The sequence below is a fragment of the Cucurbita pepo genome, chromosome 6 (genome assembly GCF_057944985.1).
Source record: "Cucurbita pepo subsp. pepo isolate OVF chromosome 6, ASM5794498v1, whole genome shotgun sequence".
Taxonomy (NCBI): Eukaryota; Viridiplantae; Streptophyta; class Magnoliopsida; order Cucurbitales; family Cucurbitaceae; genus Cucurbita; species Cucurbita pepo.
The window spans coordinates 276,294-299,241 of record NC_141803.1 but is presented as its reverse complement, the minus strand read 5'-3'; the positions used below and the strand labels follow the sequence as shown (position 1 = coordinate 299,241).

Genomic DNA, 22,948 nt, shown 5'->3' with positions numbered 1-22,948 from the left:
AAGAGTCAGGTCTCGAGAGTGATTTTAATCCAAGTTTTCATCTTCCTCCTTCGATCATTTCTGCAATCAGATTTTGCTGGTCAATTGAAAGTGCAGAGGCCAATATGGGAGGTGGTGGGCACGGAGCTGGTACAACTTTCAAGGGCATGACCATACACCAGCCAAAACGCTGGCACACCGTCACCGGCAAGGGATTGTGCGCCGTCATGTGGTACAAACCCTAGCTTTGTTAATTCCCGATCGAACATTTCTATTGAAGGAACCTAAATTTGTCTCATGTTTTAGCCAATCTGCGCCATATTTACTTTATTTACATTCTTTCTCTGTCTTTCCAAGTCCTGCATCGTTTCCGATCTGGCCTCATCGGATATTTCTAAATGAATGCATCGCAATCGAGTGGAGTCACAAATTTCATTATTATTTTGATGCTTTCTCTTAATACCTTGTCTCGTACACAATTTGACGTCTCTGTGAAAATTAGAAATCGATCGGAATCAGTAGGATTGATAAATTGGCATTTCCAAGCGGTTCAAAATCTGTTTTTTAACCAAATTATTAACTATTATCTTTCAGGTTTTGGGTGCTATACAGGGCGAAACAAGATGGACCTGTAGTACTGGTAAATGTCATCGTTTTCCAAATCACGAGTTACATTTCTACTTACTATTATGTATCTGAATCTCTAATAGTTTTTTCCCATTTTTTCTTTCTTGTCGATGATATATGCCTCAGTATTTATTTTCCATTCCTGGATGTCTTATTCTTGTAATATTTGTAATGATTAGGGCTGGAGACATCCATGGGAAGGCCATGGTGACCATGGACATGATCACTAGGTACCCTTTTCATTATTTACCTCTCTTTTCAATTTTCTCCAATTAATTGTCTGTGTTTATAGATTAAAAAAAAAAGTCAAAACAAAATGTGTCCTGCTGTATTTGCAACACTGAACTATTAACCACTTGATATTAGGGAGTTCTGTTGATAAGTTTTCCAGGTCCTTTGTAGGGTTGCTGTCAATGGTGGGCAGAAGGGGAAATGGCAAAGCTTCAGTTGCAGGTTCCCTATTTGAATGTTACGAGTACGATATTTGCTGAGTTCTGTTCAAATAAGGATATTGTGATAGCCAAGTGGACATTGACATCACTTCATCATTTTTACTTTGTAATCATGAATTCTTCTGATGTGTTTTGAATATTTGATTTGTGTTCAATCACTGCTGTTGTGGAGTTCAAGCAAAGATCAATGCCTACTTCTGAATTTAGTTTGTTCTTTTGTTTTATTGCTTCTCTTGCTCCAAGTTTACCCTCTTCTTAAATTAAGGTTATTCCATCAGGCTAATTTGATTGGTCCAACCTGAATTTCATGTAATCAATGGTGAAAAAAGCATTCAGGAATTTATCTGCCGTGAGACAGTTATAGGCACTGTACTTTTTTTAAAATAGAAACTTAACTGAAGAGGTATCAAGAATGCATAGAAATAGAGAATTGGTTGATCTTGAAAGAGCATTCCAGTTTCTCAGCTTTCTGAATGCTAAATTCCAAAGCCTCACAGTTGCCTCTAGGGCTCTCTGCAGTACAGCAATATTGTTATTTCATGGGTAGCTCTTGTAAATAGATACCAATTGCAATGCACTCAGTATCTGTTTGCTTGCTGGGAGGTAATCCTTAGGGAGATGATTCCTCCAAAGTTCCACTGAGACTAAGTTATGGATAAATTGCCCCTGGTAACTCCGAGCTAACAAAAGTTCTCTCTTCTCAGTAACACTCATGGGAAGTATACCGTTTCTTAAGTTGTCGTAGAAAATGCGTTAAGATGCCATTTCAGATCCTTCTACTGAAAACTTAGATCAGTTCAACAAACAGAGCAGGAGTGATTGAAAGGGTTGGATTTGGACACAGCCTCATCGCAGTTGAGAGCTCTTATTTTGAAGGCATCTGATTCTCTTATGTGTCATGACAACCACATAACAGTTAGCTTATAATGAGGAGGATTGAGCTTTGAACTGCTTCTGTCAAAATTACCGGTCGCTAATTGCAGGTGCGTTTAGATTCATTCAATGCCGTATCGCAGGCTTCTTCGAAGGGCATGGCGCCACCTGACTTTAAGTCCTCCAGTGTTTTTAATGGACTTTTGCGTCATGGCGGTTTTGATTGGGTTTTAAGATATAAACCCTGTAAGCCCCAACCATACAAATACGGTTTGGCAAATACGTTTGTATTAAATAAACTCTAAATTAAAATATTATATTGGTTCTTAAACATTTGTTTCATTTTCATTTCTGAGTTCTTAGTTCTTAAACTTTCAAAATTGTTATTTTTCTATCATACCCATACAAACTTACTAATACATACTCAAAAGTAATCTAAAACTAAATAAAGATAAGATCAAAATGAATATATTTTTTTTAAAAGATTAAAGTTATAGATTCAGTACGAAAATAGTATAAAATTTAAAGTGGTGAGGATGAAAGTGAAATTTAAACACGCAAAATCCCGACAAAGCACCATTTAAAAGCAAATTCAAAAACTAAACAAAAACTGGTAGACTCGCCCACCGTGGGGCTCGAACCCACGACCACAAGGTTAAGAGCCTTGCGCTCTACCAACTGAGCTAGACGGGCAATTGTTGACATTTAAAGCAATATTATTAATATATTTTAAAATATGTATGAATGATTTTAATAAGATTTCAATTATGGAAGAAAATTTTATTTATTTATTTCATCCATTCGATTATCAGAATGAAAACACAATACACCAGGATTTAGATACATATCTATTCATTGTAATTGGTGGTTTGTTACTGTAATGATTTTATCAACATACCTCAAGTAATTGCTTTCATCATATAATTTCAATAAGGTTCCTAACATATAAATAATTTGACATTCTTAGGATGCCACCAAAGATATTTCTAGAACAAAATTTGTTTGGAGAGAAGAACTAATTGGAGTTTAAGCACACACGTAGACCAGATGTTAACGCTTCTTGATTCTATGGCGCGGATTCAAAGATGAAATCCACCCATTTCCCCTTCACATCATCAAACAACGACAAAAAATTGGACGCGATTTCTCTGGAATTTTTCGATTTTTTTCTCTTTATTTACCAGATTTAATTGAAGCAATCGGCTGAAATTTCGTCGGAGTTATGGCTTCCTCCGCCACTAATCCTCTTCTATCTTCAACCTTCTTCGGAACTAACACCTTAATCTCTCCTCCGACACCCAAAACCACCAGATCGGCGACGCGTTTGCCTTTCATTTCGAGGAGGAAGCTTGTTCTTACGCGAAGCGCTCTTAGTGAGAAACCCAATTTTGAACACTTCAAGTCTATTCCATCGCGAGCTACTTTGGCTGCTCTAATCTTCTCTTCGATTGCGCCACAAGCTCTAGCCGTGGACGATCCTACCCCTCCTCCGCCGCCTCCTCCGGTAATCGAAGCTCAAGCGGCGAGTCCCAGCACTTCAACTTCCTCGCCCTTCTCTCAGAATCTCCTTCTCACTGCTCCGAAACCCCAATCTCAATCGGTTTCGGACCTTCCCGAAGGTAGCCAATGGCGATACAGTGAATTCCTGAATGCGGTGAAGAAGGGGAAGGTGGAACGAGTTAGGTTTAGTAAAGACGGCTCTGCGCTTCAGCTTACTGCCATCGATGGCCGTCGTGCCACTGTGATAGTCCCCAATGACCCTGATCTTATCGACATTCTTGCCATGAACGGTGTTGATATTTCGGTGTCTGAAGGCGACGCTGGAAATGGATTGTTCAATTTCATTGGTAATTTGTTGTTCCCCGTTTTGGCCTTTGCTGGATTGTTCCTCCTCTTCCGCCGTTCTCAGGGTGGCCCCGGCGGCCCCGGTGGATTAGGTGGGCCGATGGATTTTGGAAGATCAAAATCCAAGTTCCAAGAAGTGCCTGAAACTGGCGTGACTTTTGCCGATGTAGCTGGAGCTGACCAAGCCAAGCTTGAATTGCAGGAAGTGGTTGATTTCTTGAAAAACCCAGACAAGTACACAGCTCTTGGAGCTAAAATCCCAAAAGGGTGCCTCCTTGTTGGGCCGCCCGGTACGGGAAAAACTCTTCTGGCGCGGGCCGTGGCTGGTGAAGCTGGCGTGCCATTCTTCTCGTGTGCTGCCTCAGAATTTGTAGAACTGTTTGTTGGTGTGGGTGCTTCGAGAGTGCGGGACTTGTTCGACAAGGCCAAGTCCAAAGCTCCTTGCATTGTGTTCATTGATGAGATTGATGCTGTGGGGAGACAGAGAGGGGCTGGTCTTGGAGGTGGGAACGATGAGAGAGAGCAAACAATCAATCAGCTATTGACTGAGATGGATGGGTTCTCCGGTAATTCTGGTGTGATTGTATTGGCTGCTACAAACAGACCAGATGTTCTTGATTCTGCTTTGCTCAGGCCCGGAAGGTTTGATAGACAAGTTACCGTCGACCGTCCTGATGTTGCTGGGAGAGTCAGGATTCTTCAGGTCAGTGCATTGGAAACTCTTATTGTCTCAAGATCAGTGAAATTGTAATGGATTCTTGGTTTGATCAAGGCACTTAGGCTGTTGTTACACTTGATTTTAAGTGGTCTATCAACCTTAGAACCCCACCACTAGCAGATGATGTCCGCTTTTTCCCGTTACGTATCGTCATCAGCTTCACGGTTTTAAAACATTGAAAGGATAATATTTGCTACCGGTGGGCTTGGGCAGTTAGAAAGGATGGGCTGTTACAAAAGACGCTCATTTTCGTTTTTGTTTTTCTATGTGTTTTTGTAGTGTTGTAGTTTGGAACATCTGTTGCATTTTTTTCTTTTTGTTAATGTTCTAAGTTCTCTGTATTCTTTCTTTATATGATACACTGATGTCTTGTAGGTGCACTCAAGAGGGAAGGCACTTGCTAAAGATGTTGACTTCGAAAAGATAGCAAGGAGAACCCCTGGTTTCACTGGAGCTGATTTGCAGAACTTGATGAATGAAGCAGCCATTCTTGCAGCCCGGCGTGATCTCAAGGAAATTAGCAAAGATGAGATATCAGATGCTCTTGAGAGGATAATTGCAGGGCCGGAAAAGAAGAACGCTGTCGTCTCGGATGAGAAGAAGAAATTAGTTGCATACCATGGTATATGCCAATATGACTGTCATTGTCTAGTTTTGCAATTCTATTAACAGCTCATTTCTTTTCCAAATGCAGAGGCCGGGCACGCTCTTGTTGGAGCTTTGATGCCAGAATACGATCCTGTGGCGAAGATATCGATCATTCCCCGTGGCCAAGCTGGTGGACTTACCTTTTTCGCTCCAAGCGAAGAGAGGCTCGAATCTGGATTGTACAGCAGAAGCTACCTGGAGAATCAGATGGCTGTTGCCCTTGGAGGAAGGTATACATTATTCAAACTTCATCTTTGCGATGACCCTAATGTTTTGATTGTCTGGCCATACTGCTTGACGATCCTTCACGACAAATTTTACGAGTATCGCTGTGGTCATTCTATACGGCAACCTGACCTTTTGAAATAATGAAAAATGTTCTTAGAGTTGAGTTATAGGGCTTATATGTTATTCAATTTGCATTTAATGGCCAATGCAGGGTGGCTGAGGAGGTGATATTTGGAGAAGACAACGTCACAACGGGCGCATCGAACGACTTTATGCAAGTTTCTCGTGTTGCAAGACAAATGGTTGAGAGGTTTGGATTCAGTAAAAAGATCGGACAAATTGCAATTGGTGGATCAGGCGGAAATCCCTTCTTAGGTCAACAGGTATGCACAAATAACGTAATAACGTGACTGATCTACCTTATGGATGGATAGATAAATGTTTGGATTTCCGCGATTATTTTTTCAAGGCGCTAAATATCAAAAACTTATTACACAAAATCCTGTTTATTTAGAGCGAGTTCTAATTATAATTAATGTTTGGGAACTTGCAGATGTCATCCCAGAAAGATTACTCCATGGCAACTGCAGATGTTGTGGATGCAGAGGTTAGGGAGTTAGTAGAGGAGGCATATTCAAGGGCTAAGCAGATAATCACGACCCACATCGACATTCTGCACAAGCTTGCACAACTCCTTATCGAGAAGGAAACCGTGGACGGGGAAGAGTTCATGAGCCTCTTCATTGATGGAAAAGCCGAGTTATTTGTTGCATAGAGAAGCATATTGACATGGAATTGTATTATATATGTTCAATACACAAAGCCGAATCAACTAATTATTTCACAAAAGTGCATACCACTTGATTGATAACTTACAATCCCATGGTAGGCAAAAAATGCACCAAAGAGTTTGAGAGAACTGAATTCTCAATACCCTCTGCTACCTCTATTATGCCTTTTCTTCTCTAATGTTGATGCCTCATTCAACATGTCAGCTGCATCCTTGTGCATTCCGAGCTTAACAAGGGCAACGGCCTGCAAGTAAAATGCAGTCGGCCACTCAGGGTGAGCCAATTGTGCTTGCATGGCATCTCTAAGTGCTGCATCTGGTTTATCACACAGCAGATAACAAATACTTCTTCGTGCGTAGACTGTTGGAGATACTATATTTCCTACGTCAATGAACTGCACATGATGCCATAAATAATACGTCAATCTTCAGCATAGAGCAACTCAGCTTAACGATCCAGAAGTTGTGTATTTTCAGGTTTGGTGGAGGATGTTAATCTCAAAGTTCATATACATCATCAAGGAATATAGCTGCTTACCGTAGTATAGCCGTCTATTGCCTCTATAAAATCTTTATCTCGAAATGCCATGTCGCCTCGCTTACGTGCCTCCAACATATCTCGAATCTGTTGAGTCCATTCTTGGAAGGACAGCTGCATAAATCCAGTTGGAGATGAAGTTTTAGCATTTGATAAGGATCAACAATCTAACAGGGGAAAAAACTTCCAAGAAATGAAACTATAGAATTGAGTTTCAGTAGCAGAGATGGTTTACTTCGCAGGATCCATCATCATCCTTATAATGTGACACGAGCAAAAGCTGATGAATGGCTGTTAGGTCCACTCGAGAACAAGCATCGCCCATTACAGAGAGAGGCAGTTGTGGCGCCAAAGGTATTTCCTCGTGCTTTGGGATACCCAGCATTTCATATGATGGAATCTATAAGCAAGAATTTATCACATTAGAAGTTAAAAGTACTGAATAAATTTGACTGAAGTATCTCTTCGAAAAGAAAAGCACCACAAGAGGTCCACAATATATATATATATATATATATGAATAAATAAAAACCGCTCACATCAGAGTTATTTTGGAGAGGGGTGAGTGCTGCTACAAGTTCTCTAATACTTGGTCGATTCCTAGGTTCATATTGCAAGCACTGTGACGCAAGCTCAAATACTAAAGTCGCCTCTTCAGTTGAAAATTTGCCATCTAAATGTGAATCCATCAAGAGCGTAATGTTCTTACCTCCAATCATATCAAGTGCCTGCATGGAAGTCGAGGAAATAAATGGAAAAGAAAAAAACAGAAGAAACCCATCTTCTTTAATAAAATTAAACATCGGCATTAATATGTTTCTGTTTCATGACCCTAAATTAGACATTGGTAAAAACTATAAAGTACTTACTTGATTCGGAGGGACATGCTTTCCACTGAGAAGGTCTAAGAGGATAGTCCCAAAGCTATACATAACGCTTTCAGGAATTACAGTTCCTGAAAAAAGCAGCCAATTATGACAGTGATACAATCAACAAGTGGAAGAGAACAATACGGTTAAGTTCTTGGTGTAATATCCAAGAGACATTCATAAGGATCCTAATGCTCGTTCTCTTTTCCTTCATAACTAAGATTCGTACGGATCCTACTGGTGATCAAGTGTTCTATAACAAGTCTTTAACATTTGATCAATCTGGAGTTGGACTTTCCGTTAAGGGAGATTCGATGAATAATCAGATAACTGAAGGCTATAAAATTCTAATATACAATTTCGTATGGATAACCAACAGATCTATGCTCCTTTTGTAAATGGTAGAAGAAAGAAATGACTAATTAAGTTTGATAATAAAAAGCGGATGATGTTCAAGTACCATCTCTTAAATACTCTGGAGGTGTATAAGCTAAATTGGTGCTGTAACTTTTTCCGTCCATGCTGTTTTTCATCAATCCAAAACATGATAGCCGAGGATCGCCATTCTGCAAAATCTCTAGCCACATTAATACAATATGATGCGAAGGATCCTTTTGAGTGGAAAATTTTCTTTTAACGAGAACGCTTCAATGTGGCTGTTTCAAAATAAAAAATCTATCGTCCTCATAAAAATTAGAAAAAAGGGCATTTGAAAAGGAAAGCCACAAGTTTTCTCGCAATTCTTATCACAAATATCAAGGAAATTATTCTCGTTTTCTTTCTAGCGAAAAAAAAGGGGAAGGGGGGTTTGTTGATCGTTAAAGCACCTCGTCAAATAGAACCCTGTCTGCATTCAAGTCGTGGTATAATGGACGTTTTTCCTGACAACAATATTGTAATGCTTCAGCGATGTATAGAGAAACTCTTAAACGCATTGCCCACTCAATGGTTTGTTTCTCCCCTGTCAACGAAATTGTATAACCGATTACGTTTTAGTCTAAACAAAAAAAATGCACCAGATGTCCAATTTGTATGGATTGATGTGCATGATCTCACTCATTGTTTTACTCATTCAAGTTTTCAAGAAAATAAGAACACAGCAAAAGTAAGAATAAGCAAAAATACGGAATCAACAGATTGGAAGTATAATGCATCATCGATAGCTTCGTCTCCAGGGAAGACGCAGATCATAAACTTGTAAAAAGAAAAATTATGGCAGTTCGCGATTCTACATCGTCCGTAGGCAGATTGAACATCTAAACCTTACAATAGAACCATAGAACGACGACGAAGAAGAAGAATACTGGTTTGATATGATAAATTCCAGAATTATCAATCAAGAATGGATTCAAGAGACTTACAGTGGAACAAATGCTTTGCGAGGGTGCAATTGGGCATATACTCCGCAACAAGCAGCCTTTCGTCGCCCTCGCAGCAGTAGCCGATTAAATTGGCAAGTCTTTCGTTTCTCAATTTCCCCACACCAGAGGCTTCCTCCTGAATAAGAATTCAACACCAACAACATAAGCGAATAACAATTAATGGCAAGGGAAGGCAATGGTGACAATCAGAATCCGAGAAATTGAGAAAAATGAACACGAGTGTGTACGGCGAACTGTTTGCGGTCCGGCCACGCAGCTTTGGTAAATTTTTTAACTGCAATACAGCGTCGATTGTTCTCTTTCTGAAGACATCCCTTGTAAACGACATTGGGCGATTTATCACTGCTTTCCGATACAATGTATTCGGAGAAGAAGTTGTTCGTCGCCGCCTTGAGGTCGGCGAAAGAAAACTCAACGCATTCATCAGCCGGCGGGGCTTCTTCTCCATTCTGATGGTGGTGATTCTTCTGGCCTTGAGGATTGTTTTGTTCATTAACATCGGCTGAAGGTTTTTTCAGTTGAAGTAACGACGATTGGCAGCAGCCCATAACTCAATCGATTCAACTCCTATCCTGGAATTGAAACTCGAATTTGAATCAAAGAAACAAAAACGCTGAAGCGGGAAGAGATATGTATCAGAGAGCTGCCTGAAATGTAAACTCTACGAAATGCGGATCGTTGGATTGTGAGAATAATAGAGAAACGTAGCGAGGTTGCAGCTTCCATTTCTCCTTCTCATTGCCGCCGTTGTCTCCTCGGTGCCCGATTGAGTTTCAGTTTTTCCTCTCCAGCAGATAACAGGGGCTTCGTCTTTCTGGTTTCTTCTGCAAATGAGTTGTCGTAAGAGATAATAATGCAAACATTTGTTATAACTTATAACTTCCCTTTCATTTCTCGCGCCACAACCTGAAATTTATATTCTCTTTTTTTATTTATTCAAATATTTTATTTTACTTCCTTAATCTTTTAAATTCCTCATTAATATTTTAATACAATTTTTTTTTCTTTTAGTTCTTTGGATTCTTTTTTAATACACAATTTTAGTTCTTAAATTTACATTATAAAATATTAGTCATTATTTTCAATTTTCAATTTATTATCATTCAATAATAAAATTAAAAAAAAAAAAAAAGGTTTCCCCAAAATATAACTTAATTCAGTATTTTTTTATTATTTTTATTGTAAACTATTTTAAACATATAATATTATAATGGCAATTTAATCTTAATCTCCCAAGTGAATTAATACCATATTCTAGATGGTATTATTGTACTTATAAAAATGATTGTGTATGTTTGACTTATTAATCTAGATTTTTGTATTGCTGAATTTTGTGATTAATCATATTTATTAGCATCTTAATTATTAATTGAATTAAATTTTTAGCATATATTTATAAGTTTTATATAGCCTAATTTTCATTTAAATTCAAGTCAATTCTCTTGAAAAAGTCAAAGTTAGAACATTTTAAGTAATAAGAATACAATTTAAAAAAAAATGCTCAAATAAAAATTAATGTTTAGCTACAAAAAGTAATAATAACAATTTATGAGTTTAATTTATTGAAAATTTGGATGTTTTTGACAATAGCAGTGTCTGGTTTTCTTTTTTGAAGGGTCCAATTCAAAACATCTCATGTTCTTCCAGAAGGTCACGTCCAACAAAATATATATTTTATATAATCATATCCAAAAATAATTATAAAAGAACTCATATTGGAATTTTGTAACTTAATTAATGAATTATGCACATAGCTTGACCTATAAGAGTGGAGAAGTCGTCCGCGTGTGGCCCTTAGCCTAAACCAAAAAAAGCCTAAAACTAAGGCTTTTTTACATTATAAGGTAATATTTTGAAATAAATTTGGATTTTCAAATTTTCTAGTAAATGAAAAATCATGTTCAAGGTACAATTTGAGTTGCATTTAGTCCAATTTTCCTCCTCGAGCCTTAAGTTAATATAAATCGTAAGAAGATAAATTTAGATTTTGTGGCACTTGTTTAGGCTAGCAAAAAAGTTAGCCTTGAGCCACATTGAGCTAAAAACAAGTAACAACGACTCTTATAGCATATAACCCTGGTAGTAGAATTGACAACTAGTCACATCCCTGTATAATACATTTGGAAGCATTTTAGTTTTAGCGAGTGCAGACATGATTTTGGTGACTAATCATATACTATTATATTGACACACTAAAAAATAATAAAGATCTACCTAACATAAGAGCTATGAAAAGGGGTTTGGAAGGAGTATATGAACATAAACAACAAGTCCTAGACAGTCACAAGCAATACATTTTGGAGAAGCATTACCATGACAACTAGCACCTAAATTTTGTATATTTAGAAACATTAATTTTGAAATTCAACATTAAAATAAAAAAATCATCACATCCAACAATAGAATGATCATGGACTCGCAATCTTCTGCGCACATTCCGAAGATCATGTCATCAATATATCATAAAAACCAGTTCATCTACACATTACGCACACATTATAATTAATTGTATTTTTCTCTAAATGATTCAACTCCCCATTTTTTTTTTTTTTTCCTTCACAAAAGGGATCAAAATATGTGAATCATGTACATATATTTAGTTAATTAGTATAGTAATTTGGTGTAAAAAATAATTGCATCTATTTTTGTAATATCTGTTGCTGAGACAGAGCGTTTAGCAACGAAACTCTGGCGCTGATCAAACTTCTGAAAACCTTCTGGCTTTGAGTTTCAATGTCTCCAATCCAATCCTCCAAATCTCGCATCTTCTTCATCGTCCTTTTCGTCTCCTCTTTCCCTTTCTTCTTCAATTCTCTCAAATTCTCAGATCCAATTTCTCTGAACTCTCGAATCCCCTTCTCCTCTTCCGCCGATTTTTTCCCCTTCTTCGATGATACCTGATCAAATCCTGTCCACGCCCATGGCTTCCTTGTCCTGAATGATTCTGCGATTCCGTTGAACAGCGCCAGAGAAACCGCCATCGTCACTCCGATGACTTCTTCGATCGCGGCGGCAAGATCGGTGGTGATGTTGCCTTGCTCGGCCGTTTTGGTTTTCTTCTGTACGGTCGAAACTAGTTTCGCCATTTGCCTAGCTAACCTCTTCCTAGATTTAACATATAACGCGATCTTCTCTTCGTCTTTTCTCCTCATCGCGACCTGCGCGGCGGAGTGCTCTTCTTTGAGCGAGAGAATCAAAGTCTGGAAGATTCCATAAACGTCGACGAAGCGTAAGAAATGTTCGAGAAGCTTATCCATCCAGTGCGGCTGGTGGCGGAGAGATTCTTGAGTCTGAGGGAGGTTGAGAATGTCGTCGAGATGGTTGTGTACGGTTTTGAGGCGGTTCAAGCCGTCGCAGATCCAGGCGGCGGTACGGGACTCGGAACTGAGCGACCAGGAACGGAGATTGGCGATCTCGTCCTTGAGTTGGAAAATCAAGGGGTGGGGTCTGGAGGGAAGACTGATGGAACGGACGTGATGAGAGAGGGCGGGCTTGGGCTGAGTCTTGTTCGGAAAAGAGAAGGATCGCCGGAAAACACCGACCATGGCTGTGATTTTAACGATGCGGTGAGAGCGGGAAGAAGATATGGGGAATTTGGGAGTTAGTGGTGAGGAAGATGGGAAGGGAATTTTGAAGTATTTAAAGGGGAGCGGAGAATAGCGCGGAATTTGAGGGCAGAGAGAGAGTGAGGAAGCAAAAATGAACAACATGACTGCTTTTTTTGCTCAGGTCTTTCCCTACGTTTAAAATTGCTTTACATATTTATTTTTTAAAATATAAAATTAACTTTCAATTTTCTCCAATAATTTCTTTACCTGTTTTCCCCACGCGTTTACTAAGGAGATGTTCTTCTCTCCATGACACACTGCCTTATGTCTAGCTTTGATACCATTTTTGTATCGGTGTCAGTCTCACGGTTTTAAAACGTGTCTACTAGGAAGAAGTTTTCATACTCTTACAAAGAATACTTAGTTCTCCTCTCCACCCCATATAAGATCGATTCATCGATTAAGAAAAAAAAAAATGAAATTGTTTATATATAAATTTTTTGAAAGGTATAATAAGAAAATGGGAAACTCTTTTAAGTCTATAATTTAAAATAAAATATATTTGGCACTAAAAAGGTTTATAGAAAAGTAGTAACCGTAAAAGGCGGTGTATTTATCCTAATGGTGTGGAAGAGGAGTACAGGATCCGCGAATAAGTAGAACATGAAAATGAAAGCCACGGGGCTGCCAATGATGTGGGTACACGGAGGCGGTTGTGTTCTACACAGTCCTCGTGGGGAGGGGACACCACGTGGCTCGACACTCTGGAGCAGTTAATTTGCGGGGCCCACATACGCGCTGCCTTGCATTGGTTTTAATCTTTTTAGTTCTAAGCAATAATAAGATATTAATTAGTTTAATTAACAAACTTAATGATCAAAATCTCATCACAAATATTTAATAGGATTAAATTCCACTCCTTCAGCTTTTATTTATTTTTTTATCCCACTGAAGTTTCACGGTCGTTTCTTTTTTTCTTTTCTTTTTTTTTTGGATAAATTATTTTAACAAATTAATAATATAACTTTGAGCATGATGATCACACCAACAATATTAGATAGAAAAAAAATACTACTTTTTAGGATTAAAAATTCCTACAATATAATTCTATACACTTATATGAAGATAATGAAGATGTTAATGAACACTTGAAATATGTAATTTCTTAATTATATATTTTCAATAACTAATTTTAAAAAAATAATATGTACTAATACAAGAACCCACCTTAATTAGACAGAGAAACGAGACATTTCTTGTAAGGATGTGGAAACCTCTTTTTAATAGACACGTATTAAAATCATGAAGCTTACAATGATACGTAACGAGCTAAAGCAGACAAAATTTATTAACGGTGGGCTTGAGCTATTACAAATGACCTTGATGCTACCTCCAAGGAGAATGAGTTGGGAGATATTATATTGGTTCCTTATAATATAAGGGTACGTTGTAAAACACTATTATCATGTGAGCTCGGATTGTTACAACTAATTTGATAGTTGCGACAATCTATACACTTACATTAAATGAACATCTTAAAATTTATGTAAGATGTCTATGATTCGATATTGACATTTAAGTTAAGGAACTATTAAAATGAACCCATGAATTTCAATAATGCAATAATGAAAAAAAAAATAAAAAAATTATGCACCTAGAGAATTAAGATGTTTAATAAGCTGTAAAGGTCAAATTGGTAATTTATGTATTTGTTATTTATTCCATATATAGAACTCTATATCTTAGGCAGCTAGAGAATTATAATTGAACCAACCATTCAAAGATTCATTATTATATAAAAAAAAAAAAAAAAAAAAAAAAATTACATTTAGATGTGATGGGACTTCTCATTCTTCTTTGAGCTTAGAATCTGAACCATTAAATTATAAACATGGAATCTATACATACTTTAAATTAATTTTTATTAATTATGGAAGCTCTAACTTAACCAGTCATAAATCCACGTGGAGGTATTTGAATCCCACCGTTGAATCCCAGTTAGCAAATGGTCAGATATTACATGTATTAAAGAAAATAATAATAAGAATAATATATGAAATCCCCAAAATTTCGGATCTTCGGAGGTATTTGAAGTTAATTTAATTATGATTAAGAAGTTGGAAATAGGGTTTAATTAAGGGTGAGGGAGTGATTGGATACAGGGACAAGACAGAGAGGGTTGGAATTAGTTGTCCGTTGTCCCAAACAAAATAACAAAAATGTTCGGATTCCTAAAGTCAAATTAATTCGGAATCAATATTGGGGACTCAATTGGACTCATAGCCCATCATCGCTTCGCTTTTTCCAGTCAAAATTAATTATGCTATTTATTTCACTTTATTCCTTCTTATTCCTTATGTCTACTTTTCTTATAATCCAGCTTCAATTGTAAGTTTGATTTATGTAATTTTCAGAATGTTCTTTCACAAGTTTCTAATCAATTTCTGTTTTTTTTAATATCATTTTAATAAGTGTATCTCGTTACTTTGATTAGTATCATTTAAGTTGAAGTATGCCCAAATCTACCAGTAGCAAATACTATTTTATTTAACTTTCTCTCTAAGAGCTTCACGAGATTTTGCTTTAATGGGTTCCTTCTTTAAGCTTTTTTTGAAAAAAATTGGTATTATCTAAGAGGCCAATGTTTATAGGTTGGGTCAAGGGGAGTTGAGGTAGTCAAATGTAGAATGGAGTTTGGAAGAACATTAATGAAAAGTTGAGTCAATAATGAGGCACCACGAAACAAAGGAATCTAATAACTAGACGTGGCCAGCAAAACGTGACTATAATGAAACTTTAAAAAATTATTTTTGAAAAAAAAAAAAAAACAGAAAAAAAACAGAACAATTTGTTAATGAAATGCATCACTAAGGACTGGTTGAATGCATTGAAAGGGGCGGCTTAGATCCATTCCCCCTTTTCAATGTCCTTTCCCTTTCCTAAAACACCTTTAAAAAAAAAAAAAAAACAAAACAAAACAAAATAAACGTTTCGTCTTCGGCCTCGGCCCAATGTAGTAATCTAATGGGCCTTAAAGATCAATCCGATACGCAAAAGTTTAGGCCCATGAAATTATAGCCCAGCCCAAAGAAAGAATTAGACAGACACACGTGGCAGGCGAGTGGAATGCAATGCGGTGGCGATTCATAAAACGGCCATGAAAATCATGTGGACACGTGGTTTCATATTAAACCCCGATGTCTAAAAAAAGAAAAAAGGGGGAAACGATTTAGGGCAATAGGAATTTGGATCAGTGCAGAAAAATGGAGACTAACCAGAAGGTGGAGATGGAGAGGGAGCAGCAGAGGCGAGAAGAAACGAAGAAGCTAGAGCAAGAACCACCGCACTATATATCCCCGATGCAGCCATTGACGGAAAGTGCTTACGGCGGAGGAATGTACGGTGCCGAGGAAGGCCAACAGCAAAGCCTACAGAAGAAGCCCGCGAGCGACACACAGAGCGCCGACGGGCCTGTAGAATCGGGAATGAAGCCGAAGCACGCGCCCCCGCCGTCATCTGGCGATAGAGACATCGACATCACCGGGCAATCGTATTTCCAGTAGCCTGCAAGGTTCGTGGCTGCCGATTGCCTTTTGTATGTGTGTTTAATAATGGCGAAAGGTAGTTCGAATGTTGTAATCTGTTTTCTTTTTTCCTCTCAATAATGCGTTTCCGAGTACTTTGAAGGGCAAATATGGTATTTTACCAACCGGTGATAGTTAGATTTTAATTTAGTAAACATCCTTAATAACGGTACTACTATAATTGGATTCTCCACTCAGCAATAATTTTACTTTAAAAGAAGGAAAAAGAAAAGAAAAGGGCTTACAATAGTCTTCGGTTGTGCTTGAAATTGACATAATAATAATAATAAAAGAGGAAATTCATGTACGAAATGTAACCTTTTATTTGGTGTAGAAAATTCATATAGAACAAGTATAATAATAATAATAAAAGAGGAAATTCATGTACGAAATGTAACCTTTTATTTGGTGTAGAAAATTCATATAGAACAAGTATAATAATAATAATAAAAGAGGAAATTCATGTACGAAATGTAACCTTTTATTTGGTGTAGAAAATTCATATAGAACAAGTATAATAATAATAATAAAAGAGGAAATTCATGTACGAAATGTAACCTTTTATTTGGTGTAGAAAATTCATATAGAACAAGTATAATAATAATAATAAAAGAGGAAATTCATGTACGAAATGTAACCTTTTATTTGGTGTAGAAAATTCATATAGAACAAGTATAATAATAATAATAAAAGAGGAAATTCATGTACGAAATGTAACCTTTTATTTGGTGTAGAAAATTCATATAGAACAAGTATAATAATAATAATAAAAGAGGAAATTCATGTACGAAATGTAACCTTTTATTTGGTGTAGAAAATTCATATAGAACAAGTATAATAATAATAATAAAAGAGGAAATTCATGTACGAAATGTAACCTTTTATTTGGTGTAGAAAATTCATATAGAACAAGTATAATAATAATAATAAAAGAGGAAATTCATGTACGAAATGTAACCTTTTATTTGGTGTAGAAAATTCATATAGAACAAGTATAATAATAATAATAAAAGAGGAAATTCATGTACGAAATGTAACCTTTTATTTGGTGTAGAAAATTCATATAGAACAAGTATAATAATAATAATAAAAGAGGAAATTCATGTACGAAATGTAACCTTTTATTTGGTGTAGAAAATTCATATAGAACAAGTATAATAATAATAATAAAAGAGGAAATTCATGTACGAAATGTAACCTTTTATTTGGTGTAGAAAATTCATATAGAACAAGTATAATAATAATAATAAAAGAGGAAATTCATGTACGAAATGTAACCTTTTATTTGGTGTAGAAAATTCATATAGAACAAGTATAATAATAATAATAAAAGAGGAAATTCATGTACGAAATGTAACCTTTTATTTGGTGTAGAAAATTCATATAGAACAAGTATAATAATAATAATAAAAGAGGAAATTCATGTACGAAATGTAACCTTTTATTTGGTGTAGAAAATTCATATAGAACAAGTATAATAATAATAATAAAAGAGGAAATTCATGTACGAAATGTAACCTTTTATTTGGTGTAGAAAATTCATATAGAACAAGTATAATTCAGTCAATCAAAAAAGAAAAATCAATCAGACATTCATCAACCAATTTTGAGAGTAAAACGAGTATAATTCAGAACTCCGTCGCATAACTAAAACATATAAAAAATTTAAATTATAGTGAAAAAGGTGCAAAATGTGGTGAGCACAACTAAGATAAAGGCCAACACAGAGCCCTCAAATGGAGTAAATTATCTATCATTATTTAATGGTAGAAAAATAAGTAGAAAAATTTGCTGGAAGGGCTAATCAATAATCTACGAGAGACTAGAAGGTAGCGCAAAATTTGAAGGGGTAATAATTGTATTCAAACTAGAAACCCATCCCTACAAAATGAAGAGAACGCACACAAAGCCTAATTTCCAAATTCACACGGCAAAATCACTTGAGAATATCACTGAATAAATGTACAGGCAAGGTTTCAAAGCCCTACCTCAGAAGAACCTGACAACGGCAACGAATTTCTCTGCTTTCTGCAAGCTCCTCCCCTCTTAGCCTCCTCCTACCTACATAACCCACCCACCAACCTTGATTGCAAAAGCCCTCCATAACACTTTGCTGAGATACTCAAATTCATGAGGCGAGATCTGACTGTTCAAAAAACGCGGCCGAAAAGAACGTGTAATGATTTTTCAAAACATGGGACACTGTTTTCTTGGCTCTGGATGGGGATGGGGATGGGGATGGGGATGGGGATGGGGATGGGGTGTTATATACAGGATGACACACGTACCAAAATCAACAGGTTTTGTTGAATCAAAAATGTTCTATCGGGATCTCACTCTCGATTCGTTTCAAGGTTGGGGGTGCAAAGTTTGTTTGTGAGTGAAGGGTTTAGTAAAGAACTAACATGAGTAAGGATCAGCAAACAGCTTTGTTTAGTCGGAGAGCATCTCTTCCAATTCAGGCTCCTCAGAGTTATTTGCATCATAATCCAAACTTGTTGCGTTGAACGGACCTTTATCTTGAAAGTCAGCTGGTTCTTCCTCTTCATCTGAGTCGCCCCGTTCTGGCTCATAATCATTATTTTGGTCGTCTATCGTCGCAGGCTCATCTCTCCTTTGTGTAATAATATCACCCTTACCATATGTTCTGGTTCCCGAGTCAGAATTCGGACGAGGCTTCGTATCTGCACAAATACAAGGCGATGGGTTTTCATGAAATTCACCCCTGCCTGGCCTCACCTCATTTGGCTCCCCCATGAAGCCTCTCTGATAAGTTCTAACCCTGGAGGAAAATGCTCTCCATGTCATGTTGGCTCTGTTCAAGAACAACCTATACAGCTTTTTGGCATTTGGACGAATGGTAGGCTTGTGTCCGAAGTATCTTCTGAAATAGAATTGAAATTTTAAAAAATTATTCATCAGCCAATATCCTTGCCATATTACCATTATTGTTTGTAAGAGAGAGAGATTCTGCACCTTCTTCCAGCCAATATCCTTGCCATATTACCATTATTGTTTGTGACAAATACATCGCTCTCATCGCAGACAATGAAATCAAGTGCAGCCATGCGAGAAGAATATGAAGAAAATTTCTCCAATTCCTCCTTGGAAGCTATGGTCTCTTTCGAATGGAAATTAGGAAAAAGGGCTTTCAAAGGGGCTAGCGTCTCTTCCCCTCCATAAACTTCTCCAGATGCCACATAGATATGAACATCCTGCCCATATCCGAGTGCTCTCAACATCAAACCAACCTCTTCTGGAGTCAGTGGACATTTTCCATGCCTCCTTTCTTTATCAGGATTGCTTGCTTGCTGAAATAAATTCAAAGTAGTTTTATACAACAGATCATAGACACATGTTACTGGTTGTCATATTATGTTTGAAATAGCACTAAGAAAATAAACTCGTCTGGTGTTTGAAACAAATCTTTGCTTACACATGAACTATAGAGGACCCGGCTCACAATTGTTATGCTATTTACCATATTCCCCAAACAAGGAATAATTATTCCCCCATAATTATTCAAACACAAAAGTCATTTGGCCAGTTGATTTTGTTTCACGGACTTGCAAATAGTAGTGAGAAGCATTGCAATTTCTGTGCATAATTCAAACGAATGGATTCACATAATTAAAAATAAGGTCTTACATGTAATGTTTTCCATCGCCTTCGAATCGCTCCAAGTTCTCCCCTTTCCTTTTCACCTCCACCATAATAGCAACCTGAGAATGCTAGCATATCTGGTTCAAACCTATGGTAATACGCAAATGTTTGGATCAAATCACAACTGATGTCCAATTCTGCAATAAACTTCGGTATGCATTACATGACATGGAATCAAGAGTAAACAAACTATTATTCTATGACACCATATGCATATTAGAATTTAGAAGCTTCAATCAGACAATGAAATTTATTTGTTTGCAGATTCTATATTGTGAGCTACAAGAGACAGTAAAAAACACCTACAGAACATGTGAATATCTTAGTAAAATTAAATGTGTTTCCAAGAGAGATGAAAACTGGCACAAAAGCATTTTGTATTTCATCTCATCAAAGCAATTTCTGATGAATTATTAAAATCTGCGTGCATTTACTAAATGAATCATTTGAGAACAATACACCTGTGGAACTGTATGCTATAAAAACTAACCAATAAATAGAAAAGATGAGCAATTAATCAATAATAGTTCCATAACGACAACTACAATAATTTAGGACCAAAGGCTTATCATCACATACCTGAGATGCAAAGCAATGTAATGCTTGCTTCTTGCTCGCATTCGTTGGACCAAGTTTTCACCCATTTTCTGTATTGGGTCTGTGAATTTCAAGGCATGGTAGTTAACTCTACATCTCAGTTTCTGTAAATCTGTCTCCAACCTGTTTGCTAGTCTATAATCGAACTTGGAGAGCTGAATAGCCTGACACATTAAGAATACATTTAAAAGAGCACATAGCCCACTGTACAAAGTTTCCAACGAATGCATGCAATTGAAACAAGTATAAGAATTCTATGCTTGTGCTGGTAATTGGAAGCTGAACAATAAGAAAGGTTGCATGTTTACGTAAGCAAATGGGTTGCAGAGAACGGACAACTTACATGCCTTTTCAAAAGAACAGGTAATACACGGGTCTGATAACATCTTTCACTACACTTCCTAGGGACACGCATTGAGTGCGTATTCCATGTTTTCCCACCCCTCTTTGGTAGCTGATGAATGATTTTCACATCTCTTGAAAGGAATGATACAAACCAATCAACATCGAAGATCTCTGAAAAGTTGCTGTGGAGAAATAACAAACACATTTTTATAATATAACGAGGATAACTAAAAGCAGAAGTCGACTTTATTTCATATAACGTAACCAACCTGGAGTCCCTCCAAAAGGACTTCTGATCAAGCTTAGGCACAACAAGGGTAGCATTTAATATTCGTGCAGCAACAACTGCATCTGTTATCTGCCATTAGGAGCTTTAGTCAGTTTGAAAATAGCTATAGAAGTAAAGAAATCAATTAAATTTTAGCACCAAAAGGACAGGCAATAACACAATTATCTGAGAGCATTTGAGAGGAGGGCGTTAAAGTTATGGAAGCATACAAACTAATAATCCAATAATCAACAGCTGCAAAGCCTGCGCATGCTCTATTCAACATAAATTATGACCACTCACGACACATCAAATTCAAACGCATTTTTTCTGTTATCATTTACATAACATTCAGTTTCATTGGGGTCCTCTTGATCAATCTTTATGGCTAATGAATAGCAACGCAATACAAAATCGTCAACAAGAAAAATGCAAGCCCGTGGCATTACCCCAGTTCTTTGCTGATTTAAACCTCCACTAGTTGCGATCAGCAGATAACGATTCGGGTGTGTAATAGCACTAGCCTCTGCAGCAATGTGGGAAAACATTAGTTCTGCTTCTCAGACAAAAAAGAACATCATATACGATGCGAGCTCAGTACAACGAAGGTTAACATGAACTCTACTTCTTTCTTTTTTATTTTCAGGATTAATCAAATTATGAAAGGAAGAAAAAACTAAAGAAAAAAAAAAATTGACAAGATTAATGTAGGGATCTAATTATCTCTAAATCTTCAGGAGAAAATACGGTAACTTCGTTCCTTCCAATTGCATAACAGATAAGAAACTTAACGTCTGAATGCACCATAAACTTGTATTAATTAGCAGTGTAGAGGGCAGGGAGGAGCTTGGAATTCCACAGAAACATACTCTGAAACTTATTGCTAGCATTAGTACATCCAGAGTAGAACTTCGCATTTCTGGAAGTCCAAAGATCACGGGCGGATCTCGCTCCATTGCGCTGGTTACAAAAACAAGAAAATCACGTCAATAAACAAAGATCGGTCAGCTTCAGCATCAACTAGGATAAACAGTAAAAGACACTGAAGTGGAAAATTCCGGAAAACCCTAACCGGAACGCGAAAATGCGAAACTCCAATCTCCTCGACGGAAGCAGCATCGAACTGAACCTATTCCATGGGGGCGGGGGGGAATCAGCAATTAGAATCGGAAAAAAAAAAAAAAATCAATCAAAACACGAGAAATACAAAGTGGAAGGTGACATATACCGGAGGAATGCGGCGGGAATGATCGGAATCATTGGGAGAAGGAGCGAGAAAAGAGAGAACTGCAAAGAAGAGAAGCAGACTACCGCTAATGGCCAAAATGAATGGGATTAAGAATCTAAACCGATGATAATAGTGGTTGCGCCGCCGCTGAAAAGCCATAGCTCCTGGTGACAGTGACCACCGAAGCTCCTGTGTCTCTCTGAATCACTCCTCCACTCTGGTTGGGAAGGAGGAAAATGGGCAGAAGAAGAAACAGGGAAAAATGGAAAGAAAAAAATGAAACGAAAATGGATCTCTGTGTGCTACGGCTCCAGCATAGGCTGAAGAATCCTCATCTTTTTTCCTTTTTCCTTTTTCTTTTTTCTTTTCCTGAAAAAGGACACTCTGTCTCCAATAACGACAACGGAATCGGAGAAATAAAATATATAGCTTACTGTCTATCTAACGCAAACGATTCGTCGGGGAGTTGTGGGCCGCCCGGCCCATCTTGGTCCCTTTGCTGACACTACCTTTTTATTTATTTATTTATTTAATGCGTATTTCCAGTTCTACCCTTCCTTTCCATTTGCATGTGACTCCTTTTTCTTCTCTCCGTACTCTGCAGATTCAACTATTTTCGACTTTTAAATTCTTTTCTGTTTTTTTTTTTTTTTTTAATTTTTTTTTTCTTTTAAATTTTAATTTTACGATAACAATTTGTTTGAAGCTTCAACCAAAATGTGGCCAGTTCAGTTTCTGTACGACGGCGTTTTGGTTTACTTGTATA

General features: G+C 37.1%; 6 protein-coding genes and 1 non-coding gene across 8 annotated transcripts; 3 read left to right on the top strand and 4 right to left on the bottom strand.

The window, feature by feature from the left end:
• Positions 1-4: 4 nt before the first annotated feature.
• On the top strand, positions 5-1,282 carry LOC111796548 (NADH dehydrogenase ubiquinone 1 beta subcomplex subunit). 2 transcript variants are annotated; one of them, XM_023679220.2, is made up of 4 exons: positions 5-211; positions 574-619; positions 786-836; positions 1,009-1,282. In XM_023679220.2, the coding sequence occupies exons 1-3, from the start codon at positions 105-107 to the stop codon at positions 834-836; spliced, it is 204 nt and encodes a 67-aa protein (XP_023534988.1). In that variant the 5' UTR covers positions 5-104; the 3' UTR covers positions 1,009-1,282. The 2 variants fall into 2 exon arrangements, with proteins under 2 accessions (XP_023534988.1, XP_023534987.1); XM_023679219.2 differs by having other exon boundaries at positions 998-1,282.
• A 1,269-nt stretch (positions 1,283-2,551) lies between these two features.
• On the bottom strand, positions 2,552-2,624 carry TRNAK-CUU (transfer RNA lysine (anticodon CUU)). The gene has a single exon. It is a non-coding gene; the product is annotated as a tRNA-Lys (tRNA).
• A 373-nt stretch (positions 2,625-2,997) lies between these two features.
• LOC111796546 (ATP-dependent zinc metalloprotease FTSH, chloroplastic) lies at positions 2,998-6,241 on the top strand. The gene is made up of 5 exons (XM_023679216.2): positions 2,998-4,479; positions 4,870-5,116; positions 5,189-5,372; positions 5,582-5,753; positions 5,924-6,241. Exons 1-5 carry the CDS (start codon positions 3,154-3,156, stop codon positions 6,143-6,145), a joined length of 2,151 nt encoding a protein of 716 aa, XP_023534984.2. The 5' UTR covers positions 2,998-3,153; the 3' UTR covers positions 6,146-6,241.
• LOC111796547 (serine/threonine-protein kinase BSK1) lies at positions 6,143-9,590 on the bottom strand. The gene is made up of 9 exons (XM_023679218.2): positions 9,177-9,590; positions 8,929-9,064; positions 8,395-8,528; positions 8,028-8,133; positions 7,568-7,653; positions 7,238-7,426; positions 6,934-7,098; positions 6,699-6,812; positions 6,143-6,555 (listed from the first exon to the last, which is right to left on the bottom strand). Exons 1-9 carry the CDS (start codon positions 9,495-9,497, stop codon positions 6,298-6,300), a joined length of 1,509 nt encoding a protein of 502 aa, XP_023534986.1. The 5' UTR covers positions 9,498-9,590; the 3' UTR covers positions 6,143-6,297.
• A 1,885-nt stretch (positions 9,591-11,475) lies between these two features.
• LOC111797306 (uncharacterized) lies at positions 11,476-12,521 on the bottom strand. The gene has a single exon (XM_023680285.2). It carries the CDS (start codon positions 12,492-12,494, stop codon positions 11,589-11,591), a length of 906 nt encoding a protein of 301 aa, XP_023536053.2. The 5' UTR covers positions 12,495-12,521; the 3' UTR covers positions 11,476-11,588.
• A 3,177-nt stretch (positions 12,522-15,698) lies between these two features.
• LOC111797123 (transcription activator-like protein) lies at positions 15,699-16,190 on the top strand. The gene has a single exon (XM_087124600.1). It carries the CDS (start codon positions 15,761-15,763, stop codon positions 16,058-16,060), a length of 300 nt encoding a protein of 99 aa, XP_086980726.1. The 5' UTR covers positions 15,699-15,760; the 3' UTR covers positions 16,061-16,190.
• Positions 16,191-17,911: 1,721 nt separating this feature from the next.
• Positions 17,912-22,567, bottom strand: LOC111797122 (O-fucosyltransferase family protein). Its single transcript, XM_023680026.2, has 10 exons — positions 22,183-22,567; positions 22,027-22,083; positions 21,824-21,914; positions 21,404-21,480; positions 20,956-21,044; positions 20,685-20,868; positions 20,324-20,505; positions 19,730-19,832; positions 19,058-19,392; positions 17,912-18,965 (listed from the first exon to the last, which is right to left on the bottom strand). Exons 1-10 carry the CDS (start codon positions 22,339-22,341, stop codon positions 18,515-18,517), a joined length of 1,728 nt encoding a protein of 575 aa, XP_023535794.1. The 5' UTR covers positions 22,342-22,567; the 3' UTR covers positions 17,912-18,514.
• Between the last annotated feature and the right edge of the window lie 381 nt (positions 22,568-22,948).

Excerpts from the sequence above, each read along its gene's own strand:
- LOC111796546 (XM_023679216.2), top strand. The coding sequence starts at position 3,154 with ATGGCTTCCTCCGCCACTAATCCTCTTCTATCTTCAACCTTCTTCGGA. Across the intron at positions 4,480-4,869 it reads GGAGAGTCAGGATTCTTCAG|GTGCACTCAAGAGGGAAGGC; the intron begins GTCAGTGCATTG and ends GATGTCTTGTAG. Across the intron at positions 5,117-5,188 it reads GAAATTAGTTGCATACCATG|AGGCCGGGCACGCTCTTGTT; the intron begins GTATATGCCAAT and ends TTCCAAATGCAG.
- LOC111796547 (XM_023679218.2), bottom strand. The coding sequence starts at position 9,497 with ATGGGCTGCTGCCAATCGTCGTTACTTCAACTGAAAAAACCTTCAGCC. Across the intron at positions 8,529-8,928 it reads CGCAAAGCATTTGTTCCACT|GGGAGAAACAAACCATTGAG; the intron begins GTAAGTCTCTTG and ends TTTCGTTGACAG. Across the intron at positions 6,813-6,933 it reads ATGATGATGGATCCTGCGAA|CTGTCCTTCCAAGAATGGAC; the intron begins GTAAACCATCTC and ends GGATTTATGCAG.
- LOC111797122 (XM_023680026.2), bottom strand. The coding sequence starts at position 22,341 with ATGGCTTTTCAGCGGCGGCGCAACCACTATTATCATCGGTTTAGATTC. Across the intron at positions 22,084-22,182 it reads ATTCCCGCCGCATTCCTCCG|GTTCAGTTCGATGCTGCTTC; the intron begins GTATATGTCACC and ends CCCATGGAATAG. Across the intron at positions 20,506-20,684 it reads CTGTTCTTTTGAAAAGGCAT|GCTATTCAGCTCTCCAAGTT; the intron begins GTAAGTTGTCCG and ends TTAATGTGTCAG.
- LOC111797306 (XM_023680285.2), bottom strand. The coding sequence starts at position 12,494 with ATGGTCGGTGTTTTCCGGCGATCCTTCTCTTTTCCGAACAAGACTCAG.
- LOC111796548 (XM_023679220.2), top strand. The coding sequence starts at position 105 with ATGGGAGGTGGTGGGCACGGAGCTGGTACAACTTTCAAGGGCATGACC. Across the intron at positions 212-573 it reads GGATTGTGCGCCGTCATGTG|GTTTTGGGTGCTATACAGGG; the intron begins GTACAAACCCTA and ends ATTATCTTTCAG. Across the intron at positions 620-785 it reads AAGATGGACCTGTAGTACTG|GGCTGGAGACATCCATGGGA; the intron begins GTAAATGTCATC and ends TGTAATGATTAG.
- LOC111797123 (XM_087124600.1), top strand. The coding sequence starts at position 15,761 with ATGGAGACTAACCAGAAGGTGGAGATGGAGAGGGAGCAGCAGAGGCGA.